The sequence below is a fragment of the Ochotona curzoniae genome, unplaced genomic scaffold (genome assembly GCF_017591425.1).
Source record: "Ochotona curzoniae isolate NIBS_2020 unplaced genomic scaffold, NIBS_Ocur_1.0 scaffold_4506, whole genome shotgun sequence".
NCBI lineage: Eukaryota > Metazoa > Chordata > Mammalia > Lagomorpha > Ochotonidae > Ochotona > Ochotona curzoniae.
Genome location: NW_024467119.1, coordinates 57,412,065 through 57,428,825, shown reverse-complemented (window position 1 = coordinate 57,428,825; position 16,761 = coordinate 57,412,065). Strand labels below are relative to the sequence as shown.

The following is a 16,761-nucleotide window of genomic DNA, read 5'->3' as shown; positions in this document are numbered from 1 at the left end:
AATAACACCAGGCACCATGTGCTTTCTAACTCTGTGGACATTTAAACAACAGGTACAAAAGCAATAGTGAGTAAAACGGCTGTTGCCATAGCACAAATCAAAATAGTAGCTTCAAGCATTTGGGCAGTAACTGTACTCATGTCAGGTACTCAAAATACACATAAAACGCTTGTTTGCAAGTAAAAAGCAAAGACATTACCCGATAGGACATACAATTACTAATTATATAAAGGTTCTGTCTTGAATTTTTTAATTTTCTGTGTAAAAATGAGCAAGATGATGACAAAGAAACATTATCTGAACCTATCTGCTGTGGTTGTCTCAAAGCAAAGCATGCAATGAAAGCTTGAGTTGCGAGCTGAACTAGCTGCATTGTCTTTTGGAATGCCAGTCTTTATTGAAACAGCAGCTGAAAAAAGTATTTTTTTAAGAGTTGAGTGCATGGACACATCTTTAAAATGAACAAATGACGTCTGACACTTCAAGGAGAACACCACAGAATTTAAGCTTTTAAGTAAAACTTTAAAAATTGAAAAGCTTCTGATCATCACCATTGGGTTGAGAATTGCAATGCTTAAAGACTTTTGTTGTAACCAAAACAGCATGGTGCTGGCATAGGATAACACACATAGACCAATAGAAATAGATTCACACAGTATAATCTAACAGATTAAAAAAAAAAAAAGGTTCCTAGACACAATTCTGTTGCTGGGGGAATGGAGGAGTAACATCAAACCAATGATACCAGGAAATATGAACATCTACATAAAAAGGAATGGACTTGGATCCTTTTTTACCACTATAAATAAAAAAGTTAATTTTGAATGATTTAAACACTTAAATGTAATATATAAAATTATGGAATCCTTACATAGAAGATTCTAAACTCTGTAACTCCTGGAAGAATATATAGGGATACAGCTCATGACACTGCGCTGGGCAAGGGATTTCCCAGGAAGCCCTCAGGAACACAGGCGACATAAGTAAAACTACGTGAATGGGATTGTATCAAGGTACAGAGCTTCTGCTCAGCAAGGCGAAGCACAGAGTGAAGGGATGGCTTACACGGCGGGGAAAATACATGGAAACAACACAGGAAGTTAATATCCAGACTATACCCAAAATTCAACAAATCAGTAGCAAATTAAACAAACAAAAGCCTAAATGTACAAAATACCTGAATAGGCCTTTCTCAAAAAAAAAAAAAAAAAAATTGAGAAAAGGCATTCACATGACTGGTAAGTACATGGAAAAAATGTACAGTATCAATAATAATCAGGGAAATGAAAACTAAAATCACCATAAGAAGTCATATTATTCTGGTTACAATGTACATTAATAAAAATAGAACTCCTTACAAGTCCTGGAGGCCACGTGGACAAAAGGCTACTGGATTTAAAATGCTGTCCATGGCTGCCTGATTAAGACCAGACCAAATGATTTAGAAGGCCTGATACGGTCTGGTCTGCACATTTAATGATCTCTACTCTTGGTGTACATTATAAAAGCACACAGTGTTATCTGACAACTCAAAAAATGCTTTACTGGAGAAGTCCTTATCATTTATACTAACATTTTCCAAACGATAAATATTTAAATCCTGAACACATAAAAGAGCTATACAGAATGCACTGTATTTTTATATAACAGAGCATGATAATTCCTTGATTAAGGTTTTATTTTCCACATTACAGCTAAGTTTAAGAAAGGGTTATTTAATTCTTATATAATATTAAAATAATATTATTGATATTAAAAGCTGATAATTATTTGAAAAGAATATTAACTCAAATTATTGGTACTTTTGTATTATTCCACATCGCTACATCTGTCGTGAGGAGGATTTCTTTTAGAAAATTGAACCCAAAGAACAACATATTATAACAATTTCATGAGATTTAAGAATCCAGCTGAATTCTACCAAAAAGAGATTTGTTTGGGCTCATGTTGTGGCATAGCTCATTAAGCCACCTTTGACACCAGCATCCCATATTGTTTTGCTGGTTCAAGTTAAGGTTGCTCCGTTTCTAACCCAGCTCCCTGCTAATGTGTCTGGGAAAGCAGTAGACAATAACCCAAGCGCTTGGCACCTGAGCCCTAGGGGAAGATCAAGGAGAGGCTCCTGGCTCCTGGTTTCAGCTCACCCTAGCCCCAGTCCATTTAAGGAGTAGGCCAATAGATGGAAGATCTCTCCCTTTGTCCCTGCTTTCCGCCTCCGCCCTACTTTTTCTTTCTCTGTTTATCTTTGAAATAAAATCAATACATCTTATTTAAAAAGAAATACGCATTAACATGTAGAGTAATGCAGTTTTTACTTAACAAGTTTTGAAAATAAAGTTTTATAAATAAAATTAAATGTCATTTTTCTGTAATCTTTAAAAAAAGATTCATTTATTTTTTGGAAAGTCAGATATACCGAGAAGAGGAGAGAGAGAGAGAGAGGAAGATATTCCATCCACTAATTTACTTCATAAGTGGCCACAAAGGCAAACCGGAACTCAGCCAATCCAAACCCAGGAGCCATGAATGTCTTCTGGGTCTCCCATGTATGTGCAGGGTCCCAAAGCTTTGGGCCAACCAGTACCACTTTTCCAGATCACAAGCAGGGAGCTAAAAGGGAATTGGGGTCACCAACATTAGAACTGGTACCCATATGGGATAAAGGTGTGTGTAAGATGAGGACTTTAGCCACTAGACTACTGCAACAGACCCCCGGTTTTTCTGTAAATTTCAAAAGAATTAATAAACACTTTAGGGCCCGGTGCCGTGGCGCTGTGGTTAAGGTCCTCGCCTTGCACGCCTGGGATCCCATATGGACGCAGGTTCTATCCCCGCAGCCCCGCTTCCCATCCAGCTCCCTGCCTGTGGCCTGGGAAAGCAGTGGAGGACGGCCCAAAGCTTTGGGACCCTGCACCCGCGTGGGAGACCCGGAAGAGGCTCCTGGCTTCGGACCAGCATAGCATAGGCCGTTGCGCTCACTTGGGGAGTGAATCATTGGACGGAAGATCTTCCTCTCTGTCTCTCCTCTCTGTATATCTGCCTTTCCAATAAAAAAAATAATAAAAATAAATCTTAAAAAGAAGTTAAACACTTTAAGATCTTTCTTTTTCACTCTCATTTCCCCTTCTCTTCCCTTCCCTTCCCTTCCTTCTGTCCTTCCTTCCTTCTTTTCTTCCTCCTGTCCTTCCTTCCTTCTGTCCTTCAAGGGGGCTGAAAGAGGAACAGGGAGAAAGTAGGAGAGAGAGATACAGAAAGAGATCTCCTATCCACTGATTCATTCCCCAAACAAATGCTACAGTCATGTCTGGGCCACTGTGAAGCTAGAGGAAGGAACTCCATCCGGGTTCCCCATGTGGGTGAAGGGACTCAGGCACTTGGGGTTTCTTCCATTGCCTTTCCCGGGGCATTAACAAGAAAGTGAATTGGAAGCAGAACAGCCAGAAATGACACTCAAATATGGAATGCCATGATAGCAAGTGGTGACGTAATCCACAGTAACACAACACCAGCTCCAAATTACTATGCATCTTAAATGGTTCTCAGTTAAAATATTCAAAATGGCAAATGTCAATACATAAAATAGACACAACCAAAAGCTCCTGGGGTTCCAGCAATGGGTAGAGGTCCTGAGGCCAGCTAGTTTGACAATTGCAGAATGGATGCCATCCAAAGGCATATTCCTGGCTTCTTCCTATTTAAACACTAATGCCATTTGACACTACACATTAAGTTCCTCTTTTCCTTTCTAAGTTTTCTGACAATCAGTTCACTTACCGAGCAGCACTAATTAGTATATCCTGTCTTATTTCAATTAATCACGAACTTTCATTTACTCTCACCATTTTTCCAGTTTTTCTTTGTTGGTTTATTTTTCAGGCATCATAACAAAGAGTGTGACCTTAGCTGTTCCAGCATGTCTTTCAGGAAATATATGCTGAGTATCTACAACACCTACGCTGGGCTCTGATACACCAAATACTGGTAAAATCAATCATTCTAATAAGGTCCAGTGAAGTCTCTAAAAAGCATGTTTCTATAGAAAGCATATTAAAAGAGATAGTTTTTGCAATACAGCATTTCTACTTTTTGTTGGACCAAGAAAAGTGGTACTGACGTTCTATAATCTAATGTAAGATAAGAAGAATGAGTGCACAGTCTTCCAAGAATATAAAGAGACAAGCTATATGGATCATAAATCTTGTCTCCATGATCCAAAAGTCTCCCTTCAGGCCAAATCTTTATATATGATAATTAAGTAAGATCAGTATACAACTGAGAACATCTCTGGAACGAGCAACATCACAGTCGCAGTCCTCCACTGCAAAGGGTCAGACAGAGGAAAAGAATGCTGAGTCGATTGTTTCTCTTTTACCTGCTGAGCCTCTGCTTGCTGATGGAATGTGATCAGCCAGGACTCGAGCCAGAAACCCAAGTCAGCAAGCCAAACTCTTATCAGCATACATGAATAAATGTTTAAGGGTGCATTGAGCCAAGTCTGGACTTTCGGAAACAATTTTATAAACTTACATCTACTTCTTGCAGAATCACAGTAAACTCATTGAAAAGAAAGTAGAAAAGCACTGTATTGCATATAGTTGTTAGACACAAGTACAACCAGTAGTAATATGAAATTCCAGGTCCCAACTCTGCTTTCAATATCTTTTTTAAGAAACACATTTGCTTTTAATTTTAGGAGTGGTTAGAGTGTAAGAATTCTTGGTTTACAATTTCAGCATTTTAGTTCACAAAAGATACTTTGCCTTTTTATATAAAAATTGTATTTAAATCAGCCTGAATTTTCAAATGCATGGAATGTAGTTAATGTGAATGAAAGCCTTCATATTGGTGTTATGTGAGGTTAAAAAAAAACACAATAGACATATCACCCCTGAAAAATACCTTATTAAGTATTATTTTTCAATCTTTGTCCCTATTGCAGAGATAGAAATATTTAATACATTCAAGCTCCACCAATCTTTGTATATCCAATGAGCGAAAGATGAGGAACGACGTATTTGCTAATAATAATAATCATATGCACTCATTCTCCACCAAATCCCAATAAAATGCAATGTATTGAGTCAAATCACATCACCTAAAAACATAATTTGTTTTCAGTCTAAAAAACCTTATCCAATATCTGAAATCACTTCATTTCAAAGAAGAAAGAAAGACAGGGTAGGGGTTCAGAAGGATAATCCCATATCAAAATAAACTTACATATAAATTATATATCATGGTTGAGTTAAGCCCAAATAATTCAACAGATGAGGTCTATGTTAAAATTGCTGGATTTAGGTGAAACACAGACCTATTATAGAACAATTTTCAGGACCAGGTATGTAAGATAAACCTGAATTCCACATTGAACTTTCTCTCCAAGAATGCTATCTCTATAAAGAATTAGAATTCTAATTATTTCTAATAAGTCATGAATATGCTGCTCCAATCACAGAAAGCATATATTATGTCCTATATTATCTTTTCATATTAAATATCATGAAAAGAAAATGCAGTGAGTTCAAAATGTAATAATAAAAAACAAGCATTATGAAGTAAGAAAATTCCCCACCTGCTCCCAGAAGAAAAGCAGGCAAGAAAACAAACACACGAGCCTCAATTTCACTAGCATATTGTGTTTGGATCACTGCCAAATATCACAAACCACATTTGATATTTTGTGTTTTTGGCAGAGTGACATTAGAATGTCTTTGAGGAGAAAAAGAAGGCAGAGAAAAAACTTGGAAAACAGCAAATAAGAACTTTGTAGATATGGATGCATCCTTTCTCATTTATCACTAAGATAACATTGGAAGCTGTTCAATAAAAAAAAAAAATCAATGACGACACTTGGGGCTAATCACCTGAAACACACTGCAGGGAGGGCCAAACCAAGAACTGTTTTGGTACATGCTACACAACACCAAATTCTTACCCACTAGCAGAGAGAACAACGTGTACCTATTACATGGCATTAAACAACACAGCCTGTCTCAAAAACCTGTAATTTATGACCATTCACAGCATATTACGTGCCTTAGTTTAAAAGGAAAAAGAACGGATTATCCCAAGTCAGAAAACGGTGCCTAAAATGTGAAGGCAGATGAAATCAGGAATCTCCCAAAACTTGGCTCAGCACATCAAAATTAGTCACTGTCTATAAAGAAACTGCCAAGACTGCTGAGGATGTGAAAGTCAATAGCGTCCTGATGCAGTCAGCCAGCCAATCCGCTGCTGACATTCCGCCCAGAAAGCTAGGGTGGAACACCAATTTCCACCAAGGCTCTTCGTTTTTGAATAGTAATTTCTTAACTCTGAAACAGCTCATCCTCTGGTTAAGCGTTGCTACATCTCAGTGTCTGGGTTAGCTCTGATTTAGCTCAGACAAAGGGAACCTATTCACTTCAAACAGCTAAATCTTTCCTCCTTATACATAGACCTGTTATGAGATGAAGAAAGAAGTGAAAAAATAACACAGACATTTGATTAAACCATGACTACAGCTACGTTCTCTGAAATTCTTAATATTTGCGGAAGAATATTTTACATGCTCCTCCTCTTTGTAAATTGATCATTAAAACTGAAGACAAACCACATCAGCAATAAACAATTAATATGAAATCATTACCTCTGCTCTCTGAGTCCTGGGGAAAGCAGTGGATTTCTCGATGGCATAAACATCCACCAAGTAAAGACAGGCTCCTTGCTCCCGGTCCAGAATGGCTGCTGTCTGAATTGTGCCAGAGTGCCGTCCAATGGTGAAGAGACGCCCAACAGTCTTTTCTTCACAACGGACAGAAACAATGTAATATTCCACTGGAGCATCAGCTCCCCGGGGACTGGCTGCTTCTATGGATATTACATTGGTGCCAATGGGTTCCCCTTCCTTCAAGATAGTGATATATTTGGGTTGAGTAAAAACAGGTCCATCCAGACCCTGAAGAATGACTGTCAATTCAGTGGTGGATTTCCTCCTTTCAGGGCCAAGGTCTGTTGCTGAAACAATGAGGTTGTAGATCAGTTGGGAAGGTACCAGTGCAGAAGCCACTCTCAAGTCTCCACTGTACCGATCCACAATAAAGGTGTTTGTGTCCCCATTGATGATCTCATACTCCACCTCTCCGTTAGCTCCTTCATCTGGATCAGCAGCCATGATTGTTGTCAGGACAGACCCAATCACCGCAGATGGGTCTGCAGCAAGTGCATTTTGGGATATAAACATTGGGACATTGTCATTGAGGTCTGTCACCAAGATGGTCACATTTTTCAGAGCATACCGTCTGGTTTCTATTGGCACAGCTTGATCATTGGCTTTTACAGTTAACTCAAAGAGGTTAGCAAATTCCCGATCTATTTCAGCATTTGTGTAGATAGTCCCTTTGATTTCATCTATGTCAAAGTGGTTGCCTCTTGGCATCTGTTGAACGATCGTGTAAGTTAGTTGCCCATTGATGTCTGCATCAGGATCATGTGCAGTCACCGAAATGACAGAAGTACCAATGGGAACGTTCTCAACAATGGACTTGAAGATATCTCCAGGAGGAAAGCTAGGAGGATTGTCATTAAAATCCCTCACGTGTATAACCACCGACATTGTAGATGAACGAGGAGGCCTTCCTTGATCTTTTGCTGTTATATTTAATTTGTATAAAGACTGAGTTTCAAAGTCCAATTTCTTGGCAAGAAAAATGCTCCCGGTGTTTGGGCTGATGCTAAATGTCCCATGGTTATTCGTCCCAGTGATACTGTAATGTAAGTCAGCATTGTCACCTGAATCTGAGTCAGTTGCAGTTACAGAGGATACCAGTTCGCCAATTCTCATGTTTTCAACAACATCCACAAATAATGTGGATTTAGGGAATGAGGGAGTGTTGTCATTTTCATCTAAAATATCAATGTGTAAGGTACAGGTTGAATTGAGGGAGATGGTCCCTGAATCCATAGCTTGAATGACCAGGGAATAGGCAGGTGTTGCTTCATAGTCTAATTTGCCAATTAGTGTCACCTGGCCAGTGGTACTGTCTATTGCAAACTGCCTTTCTTCATTTCCTTTGATTACAGAATAATGTATGAGTCCATTGTTACCTTCATCAACATCTGAAGCAGAGACCCTCAAGACCTGCGTCAGGTTGGCTGCTGACTCTGATATTGTCGCTTGGTAAAAGTCTTTCAAAAATTTGGGAGCATTATCATTTATATCCTTCATATAAACATGTACAGTGGCCTGATCCTTGAGCGGCTGAGGGAGCCCCTGGTCGGTTGCTATGACTGTGAAGCTAAACACCGCCGTCCCTCTCTGCCTCATCAGAGATTCCCTGTCAAACTGATGTGTACTTGTAATTTCCCCAGTGACAGCATGCAACTCAAAATCCGGCTGCACTGTTTCAAAAGAATACCTTACTTCCCCATTGGGACCAAAGTCTTTATCCATAGCACTCACTTTGCCCACAGATGACCCTGCTCTCTGCTCCTCTTCAAAGTAAAATGTGTAAGTGGTACTGTTAAAAAGAGGTCTGTTATCGTTTACGTCTTCTAAAATCACAGTAACATTCACAGTAGCACTAAGGGGTTCCACTGCCCTGTCAGCAGCAACAACCAGCAAGACATATCTGTCTTGAAGTTCACGATCCAGTTCACTTTTTATATACAACTGACCATCTGGGAAAATGCCAAAGGCGTCCCCTGTGTTTCCTTCAGCAATGGTGTAGGCAATTTCACCATTCGCTCCTGAATCCTTATCAGAAGCCTGCACTTGAAAGAACCGAGAGTTCACAGGTTCTGACTCAGATAGGGTGACCTCATAAGAAAGTTGGTCAAACACCGGTGGGTTGTCATTCACATCATGGACATAAACAGTCAAAATGACACTAGATGACAGCTGGGGAACGCCCATATCGGATGCCATGATCTCTATTTGGTAGGAGCCTGCATGGACATCCAGGGTCCCTAGCAAACTAATATTGCCATTCTTTTCATTGATAGCGAACAGGTTCTTGGGGTTTTGTTTCAGACTGTAGAGTACCATGCCATTTACACCTTCATCAGGATCTACAGCTTTAGCTTGGAAAATGCTATGGCCTGCCTGCCAGTTCTCCACCACATTCACGCTCTCGACAGCCTGCAGGAAATGAGGGGAGTTGTCATTCAGATCTTTCACTGTGATGTTAACCACGGTGTCTCCAGTCACAGTGCCTCCACTGGCCACCACTTTGAGCTGATAAAAGGACTGCTCTTCTCTGTCGATCACGCTTGCTGTGGTAAGCTGCCCGGTGACCTGGTTGATAGCAAACATACCTTTCTGATCCCCGGAAGTAATGAGATAACTGATGTTGGAATTCAGATCCATGGTGGATGCAGACACACTGCCCACGTGGTATCCCAGCGCCACATTCTCAAAAACCACAAAGCTGTAGGCAGCCTGGCTGAAAACAGGTGGGTTGTCTTGAGTGTCCAACACAGTGATGGTCACAATCGCCTGGTTGGGAGACTGTAAGTTGCCACCGTCAGTAGCTACTATTTGCAACTGATAAGCTGTTTTTTCTTCTCTGTCTAGAGCCATCTTTGTTGAGATAACCCCACTCTGAGCGTTGACCTGAAACCGAGACCTGTCCCCGGCTGATATCGCGTATCTGACTGTTCCATTGGGACCCAAGTCCGGATCAGTGGCAGACACTGTGGTGATGTAGCTACCACCGGGCTCATTCTCCTGAATATGAGCAAAGTATTGGACTGGGTAGAACACAGGGCTGTTGTCATTGACATCCAACAGGCTCACGTTTATGCGAGCCATTGATGACTGCGGAGGGGAGCCCAGATCTGTGGCCACAACCAAGAGAGAGTAGAAGGCTTGCTCCTCTCTGTCCAAGGGAGAGATAGTGTTCAACCTCCCAGACACAGGATCCAGACGGAAAGACCTCTGGTCCATCTCAGCATCTTGTAGGGAGAAGCGCACAGTCCCATTGTCACCCAGGTCCCCATCGGTTGCCCCTAGCACCAGCAGCTCTGTTCCTATTGGAGCATTCTCAACCACAGAAACATCATAGCCTTCAGGCTGGCTAAACACCGGCTTCTCGTCATTCGCATCCAACAGAGTTACAACAAGTTGGGCATAGGAAACTTTGGGGTGAACTCCCTGGTCGCGGGCACTGATATTCAGGACAATCTGGGAAGCCAGCTCACGGTCGAGGCCTCCAGCAGCCCCGGTGGTCACCAGGCCACTGTTTTCACTGATATGAAACCATCCTAGTCCGTTGCCGGAGACGATGCTGTAGCGTAAGTTAGCATTGAGGCCGGAGTCACCGTCAGTGGCAGAAACCCCACTGACGTAGCTTCCAGGGGGCGCCTCCTCGCTCAAGTTCACCTTGTACACTTGCTGCGCGAAGACGGGAGGGTGGTCGTTGATGTCGTTGACAAAGATCACTAGGCTGGCCACGGAGGAGCGCGCCCGGACCTTGGCGGCAGGGGGCGTCCCATAGTTGTCGGACACAGAGACGGTGAGGTTGTAGGACGGGATGCGCTCGCGGTCCAGGGCGCTGGCCACCTTGATGAGGCTCAGGTTTGGCACCTTGCTGCTCTGCACCTCAAAGTGGCGCTGCTCGTTGCCCCCCAGGATCTGCACGGAGATGTTCCCGTTGGCTGCGGGGGAATCCGCGTCCGTCACCGTGAGCAGGGCCACCACAGTGCCGACCTGAGCATTCTCGTCTACCGAGGCGTAGCGCGACGTGGCGGGGAAGTAGCGGAACTTGACCACCGGGTCGTTATCATTCACGTCCAGCAGCTGAATCAGCGCCTCGGCGCGCCCAGTGAGCGAGGGGAGGCCTCGGTCCATCGCCTGCACCGTCAGAGAGTACTGGCGCCGGGCTTCGAAGTCCAGGGGCTCCCGCACTGTGATAAGCCCCGTCTCCGGGTCCATCTGGAACGGGGTCCCCTCATCCTGAAGCCGGTAACGGATGTCGGCGTTGGTGCCTTCGTCCGCATCCGCCGCCGCCACCTGCAGGACGCTGGAGCCTACGACCGCGTCCTCGGGCACCCCCGCCTGGTAGTGGGAACTGCCAAAAACCGGGGGATTGTCATTAATGTCCTGCACGGTCACGTTTACCTGAAGGTAGCCCCGCCGCTTCGGTTCGCCCTTGTCCTCCACCTCCACCAGCAGCTGGTACTGCGGCGTGACCTCGCGGTCCAGCCCGCCCTTGGACACCAGGTGCAGGAACGCGCCCTCGCCGCTGGGGTTCAGCGTGATGTCCAGGCGGAAGCGGCCCGCCTCGTTGCCCCGGACGATGCGGTAGGAGCGGTGGTCCACGCCGTTGGAGCCGATGTCCGCGTCGGTGGCCGTGTCCAGGATGACCTGGCGCCCGCTGCTGCTGTCCTCCTTGAAGGTGACCACGATGGAGGGGTCTGGGAAGACCGGGGCGTTGTCGTTGAGGTCCCTCACCAGCACTCGCACTTCCGTGGGGTAGGTGGGCGCGCTGGACAAGACCACCAGGTTGATCACGTCGCTGGGCAGGCTCTCGCGGTCGATGGTGGCGGTGGTATATAGGGCGCCGGTGCTACTGTTGATGGCAAACAGGGCGTGGCTTTCGCTGAGCCTGTAGGTGAAGCCTGGGCGCGTCTGGATGGTGCCCACCAGGGTGCCGGGTGGCTGCTCTTCCAGCACTTGGAATACCTGGCGTTGCTCGGCGCCGAGGACCCAAGCCGGACCCGGGAGCAGCCACAGCAGCCAAAGGGCTCGGAGCAGCTGAAAGATGGAGAGCGAGTGCAGCGGGAGCCACGGGCGGCCAGCAGCCCTGGTCGCTGCCAAGTCCATGGTCCCGGCTCCCTGGAACCGTGTGATGAAGAGAAGCAAGGGGGTGAAGCAAGCAGACTGCTAGGCACAGGCAGTAAGTAGCGCCAACAACAAAAAGAGGGGGAAAAAAAGAGAGAGAGAAAGAAAAGAAAAATAACACACAACCAAAAACTCAGCTCGCTCGGAGACCTCTGCTATTTCAAAGAACCTCCCAGTCCAAAGTCAGCACCGGACGCCAGGTAGCCAGTGGCCAGCGTCGCACAAGCAGGGTGCCCCGGCGGAAAGCGCCCAAGCTTGGCGCGGGCCACCGCTGTGCGCTGAGGGGCCAGAAAAGTTCCTCAGACCTCTGCTCCTTCCCCCACCTTCACTTTGTTTTGAAATCCAGAGAGTCTGAGCCTTTTCGCCCGGATTAGATGTGCCCGGAGAAGAGGAGGGTAGAGGAGGAATCGTGGCGAGCTATCGTCTTCAGGAACTTTACCAACTTACCACAGCAAAGGAGCGGAACAGGGGAGGAACGTCGAGGGGCGAAGGCGAGCTGCGCCCCGCGGGCGGGACGGCGAGGAACCGGGAGAAGCGAATTCCTTCTCTCAAAAAAAAGAAAAAAAAAAAAAAAAACGCTGGCGAGCAGGGATTTCCGCGAGTCCCCCCACTCCCGGGCTGCAGCGCCCCTCCGGCGCCCCGCCAAGGCCCACGGAGAACCGCGCGTCTGCCGGGCGCTGCCCCGGGCTCCCCGCGAGCGCTCAGCGGCGTCCCTTCGCCCGCCGCCGCCCCTGCTGCGGCTCCGAGCCCGTGGCCGCGCACACGCAACAGCCAGCGCTCCTCCGCATTTTCTTTTTCAGTTCTGCCGACGCATTATTTGTACATCCACATGGAACGCAGGACCCCCTTTCTTCTCGGCGGTTCGGGGGTCGGGCAGCAGCAGCAGGAGCGCACGGTCCCTGAGCGCCCTCCCTTCACCATGCCAGGGGGAGGAGGTGGTTCTCCGGCAGCAGCAGCAGCAGCGGCGGCGGAGGCCCCGGGTCAGGAAAAAAAAAAAAAAAAACCCACTCTTAAATGCGTCTCGACCCCTGCCCTGGCTATCTCTGCTTTTATGGTCCCGTGTCAGTTTCACTTTGTAATCCACCAGGCTTTGTGTGCGGGGCAGGGGTCGGCTCGGCCCCTCGGGCTCCTTCCCCCCGTGGCCGGCGCGCCCTCGGCCGCTCTGCACGGCGCCTGTCAGCGCGCTCCTCGCCTGCCCCGGGCTGGAGGTGGAAGTGCCGGGGAGCTGGAGCGGCCCGAGCCCCCCTCGCCGGCCGCCGGGTCCCTCCCGCTTCCCCGCCCCTTCCCCGCGGCGCGCACCCCCACGCGCGCGCGCACCACACACACACACACCGCACACGCACACACACACACACGCACACACACAGCCTCCCCGAAACACAAACACGGGCAGGGCGGAGGGAAGGCCGCGAGCCGCCGCGGGACTCAGAAACTTTGCTCGCCACTCATTGATCCGCGCACTCGGAGTTGGCTCCGACTCCCCGGGTCTCCAAGCGCTGGTTCCCGGGCCTGTCACCTTCTGCTCCTCCCTCCTTCCAGCCCCATTGGGCCGGCGCTGCAGCCGCCCCGCCCGCCCTCCAGCCTCGGAGCCGCCTGCCCTGCTGCTCCTCCTCCTCCTCTTCCTCCTCCCGCTCCCGCTCCTCCTCCTCCTCCTCCCGCTCCTCCTCCCGCTCCCCCCACTGGCTCCTTGCGACGCCCGTCAACCTGCCTGCCCGAGGCCCGGAGGCGGTTCGGTGCGCCAGCCCCGTAAGGCGGAGGCGCTCGGAAGGCGGGCGGGGGGTGGGGGAGCTTTTTCTTTCTTTCTTTCTTTTTTTTTTCTTCCCCCCTCTCTCCCTTTTTGGCCAAATCTTGGCCGGCTTCGGGGCTATAACAGCAAAAGGCTGCCGCAGAATGGATGGGGGTGGGGTCAGGTTTACAGATAAATAACTTTGCTGGCGGGTCTGGGGGCGAGCCCGCTCGGTGGCGAGGGGAGTCATAACTCTGGGGTAAGGGGTTTGAGAGAAATGGGAGAAAGGCGGGGGGTGCGGGTCTGTTGGAGCGGGAGGAAGGATTAAGCAAAGCCTGTCTGGGAATGCGCAGCGCACACAGCCTTTAACTGTTTCCTGCTCGACGGGGAGCTGCTGGACCCGGTGATGCCGTGGAATCCAAGCCAGGCGCCCCAGTCGCTCCTTGGTCTACACGGCGGGCTCTGTGCAGGCAAGAGGGGGCTAACCTCAAAAAAACCTGTGCCTACCTGCCCCACCCCCACCTGCCCAGGGGGCCGGCGACTTGGAGACCTTAGTAAGAAAAGCATTTGAGACTTCCTATAGGAAAAGCCAGGAACGCCCAGAGCTGGTTAGGATTTGATTTCCCTCCCAACTGGAATCCAGGTGCCAACAGGCAAGCCTTGGTGCCTCCGCAGTGACAATGACAGTCCTAGGCCAAGAGGGGGAAGTCTGTTCCTGGTGCCAAACTACTTTCGGAATTTTGGTGCCTGGAAAAGAACAATATTTTGTAGATGAAGAAATCTTATTGCAGCTTAGTATTTGCTATAGAGGAAGCCCTAATATGACAAACAGAAATAATTTTGATTTTAATTTACAGAAATATATTAAGTGCCCCCACTTGCCACGTCGTGGAGTCTGATTAACATCCTTGCTGTTTCTGTGGGGGATATGCATCACTTCTTTAAGAGAAAAAGAGAAAAAACATCATCCAGTCTGTATTTTCCACTTTAAAAGGAAACCACTTAGAGAATAGGAGTTTAAGGGAAACAATGCAAATATAGGGCATGTGTCAAATTTCCACCGCGTGGATCTCTTCAAGTTTAAAACTGTGCGAACAAGGACGGTTCAGACGTGAGTAAACACTGCCCTCTGCTGTTCTTGGGCTGTATTGCATTTAGTTGCCCGATTTCTCGCCTAAAAATTTAATGCACAGTCTAGTAGGATCTGCAAAGGATTACAAAGCTAATTCCTTCTACCTGCCCAGGGAGAGCTGCAAAGCAAACGTTCCTTAAGAATCTCCCCCGTACCGTTTTTTTTAAACGTAAGCTAATAATAAAAAAAGTAACAATGCAAAACAGCAAATTCAGGTCCTGATGATGCAGACAGCTTGTAACCCCAAACTGACACAGTGGTGGAAACCAGAATTCTGAGAGTACCTCCAGGTCCTTTGTTTAAATTAGAAAATTCACATCTGCATGTCCCTCTGTTATAGTGTGATAAGGGAACGAAAACAGACGAAGTTAAATGTAATTGTTTCTGTGTTTTTCAGACAGGGAAACTTTTGAAAATAAATGATTCTAGTCTTCCATCTCTGCCAATAATTTACATTATTAGTGCCATTATTTCTCATGTAATTTAGTCAGAAAGGGTTTATTGATCAACTAAAGTATGTCCAACTTCTTAATAAGCCATGGCGGCGATGCATGGTTTTATGAGACCGTTTCTGGCTTTTCGTTTGTTAATGTGTCGCGGTTCAAGCATTCTGGTAGGGAGGCATACAGAGAGGTTCAGACGTCTTGATGGTGATCACGCATTGGGGCTTGTTGACTTGTTTTGTTCAGAGAATCTGTAGAATAACCCTCAGATTTCCCCCTTTCAGATTTCAGTTTGCACTACTTATGAGTGTAAGTCTTTATCCGTTGAGAATGCTGATATGTGTGTCTATCATATGTGGGCTTGATTGAGTTGCTTCTTTTATACCTAATTTGCTTAAGGTTATATGTATATATATATATATATATACATATATATATATACTTATATATACTTATATATACTTATATATACTTATATATACATATATGTATATATGTATATATGTTTATATGTGTGTGTATATATATATATATATATATATAAAGGATGTTGTATTTCATCAAATACTTTCCTGCATCTGTTGAGATAATCACATGGTTTTCATCTGCCAATTTGTTAACGTGATGTGGCACTTGCATTGATTTGGGTGTGTTCAGCCATCCCTGCATCTCTGGTCCAGGTGAGTGATGTCTTGTTGGATTCCGTTAGCTAATATTTTGCTGACCATTTTTGCATCTGTGTTCGTAAAGGACATTGGTCTATAGTTCTCTTTGTTATGTGTTTTCTTGGTTTTAGAGTTAAGCTGATGCGGTCTTAGAAGGAGTTTGGAAGGACACACTCCTTTTAATTGTATTGAACAGTGCAGGAAGCAGTGGGATGCATCCTTATTTAAAAGTTGGCTGAACTCAGCAGCGAGGCTGGCCAAGCTTTTCTTTGTTGGGAGAATGCTTGGTACTGACTTGGTTCTGCTCATGTTTTCTATCTGTTCTTGCCTCGATTTTGATAAATTGTCTGAGCCCAGAACTCTATCCATTTACTTTAGATTTTTCTAATTTGTGGGTGTAGAGCTATATGTAATAATTTCTGACCATTTATTTTATATCATTGGCATCAGTAGTAACAACTTTTCATGTTGGGTTTTACAAATTTGGATCTGTCCCGTTATATATTTTTCGGTTAGTTGGGCCAATGATGCATAATATTTTGCTTATTTTCACCAAAAAAACCACAAAGTTTCCTTTTACCAATCTTTTGTTTAGTTTTTGGTTTTGATTTTTGTTTATTTTTCTCTGATTTTTAGAACCCCTTTCTTCCTACTACTTTGAGTTTGGTTTGTTCTTGTTTTAGCTGCCCGAGGGGCAGTTAGATGTTTCATTTGATACCTTTCCAACTTCTTGATGTAGGCACTAATTGTTACAAACTTCCCTTTTAACAATGCATTGTCTCTATCCCATCAGCTCTGACATGTGTGTTGTCATCTTCGTACGTTTTAAGGTATCGCCGAGTTTCCAAAATTGTGTTAGAATAATGCAGGATAAAAAGAATTCCCCTCCCCCCTGAATGGTAAAGTGAAATCAGGCTCTATGTGTGTAATTGTGTACCTAGAACATGCACAAAACATGGGGTGTATTAAATGCT

At 45.7% G+C, this 16,761-nt stretch overlaps 1 protein-coding gene across 3 annotated transcripts in view; it reads right to left on the bottom strand.

Annotated features, from left to right (window-relative positions):
• FAT4 (FAT atypical cadherin 4) overlaps positions 1 to 11,818 on the bottom strand; it is a 156,046-nt gene extending 144,228 nt beyond the window's left edge. For 2 of the 3 annotated variants that reach the window (XM_040966860.1, XM_040966863.1), the window contains exon 1: positions 6,629 to 11,803. In XM_040966860.1, the coding sequence (XP_040822794.1) occupies positions 6,629 to 11,803 (5,175 nt within the window). Of the gene's footprint in view, positions 1 to 6,628 lie in introns of all 3 variants that reach the window. The other variant, XM_040966861.1, reaches the window with a different exon arrangement.
• Between the last annotated feature and the right edge of the window lie 4,943 nt (positions 11,819 to 16,761).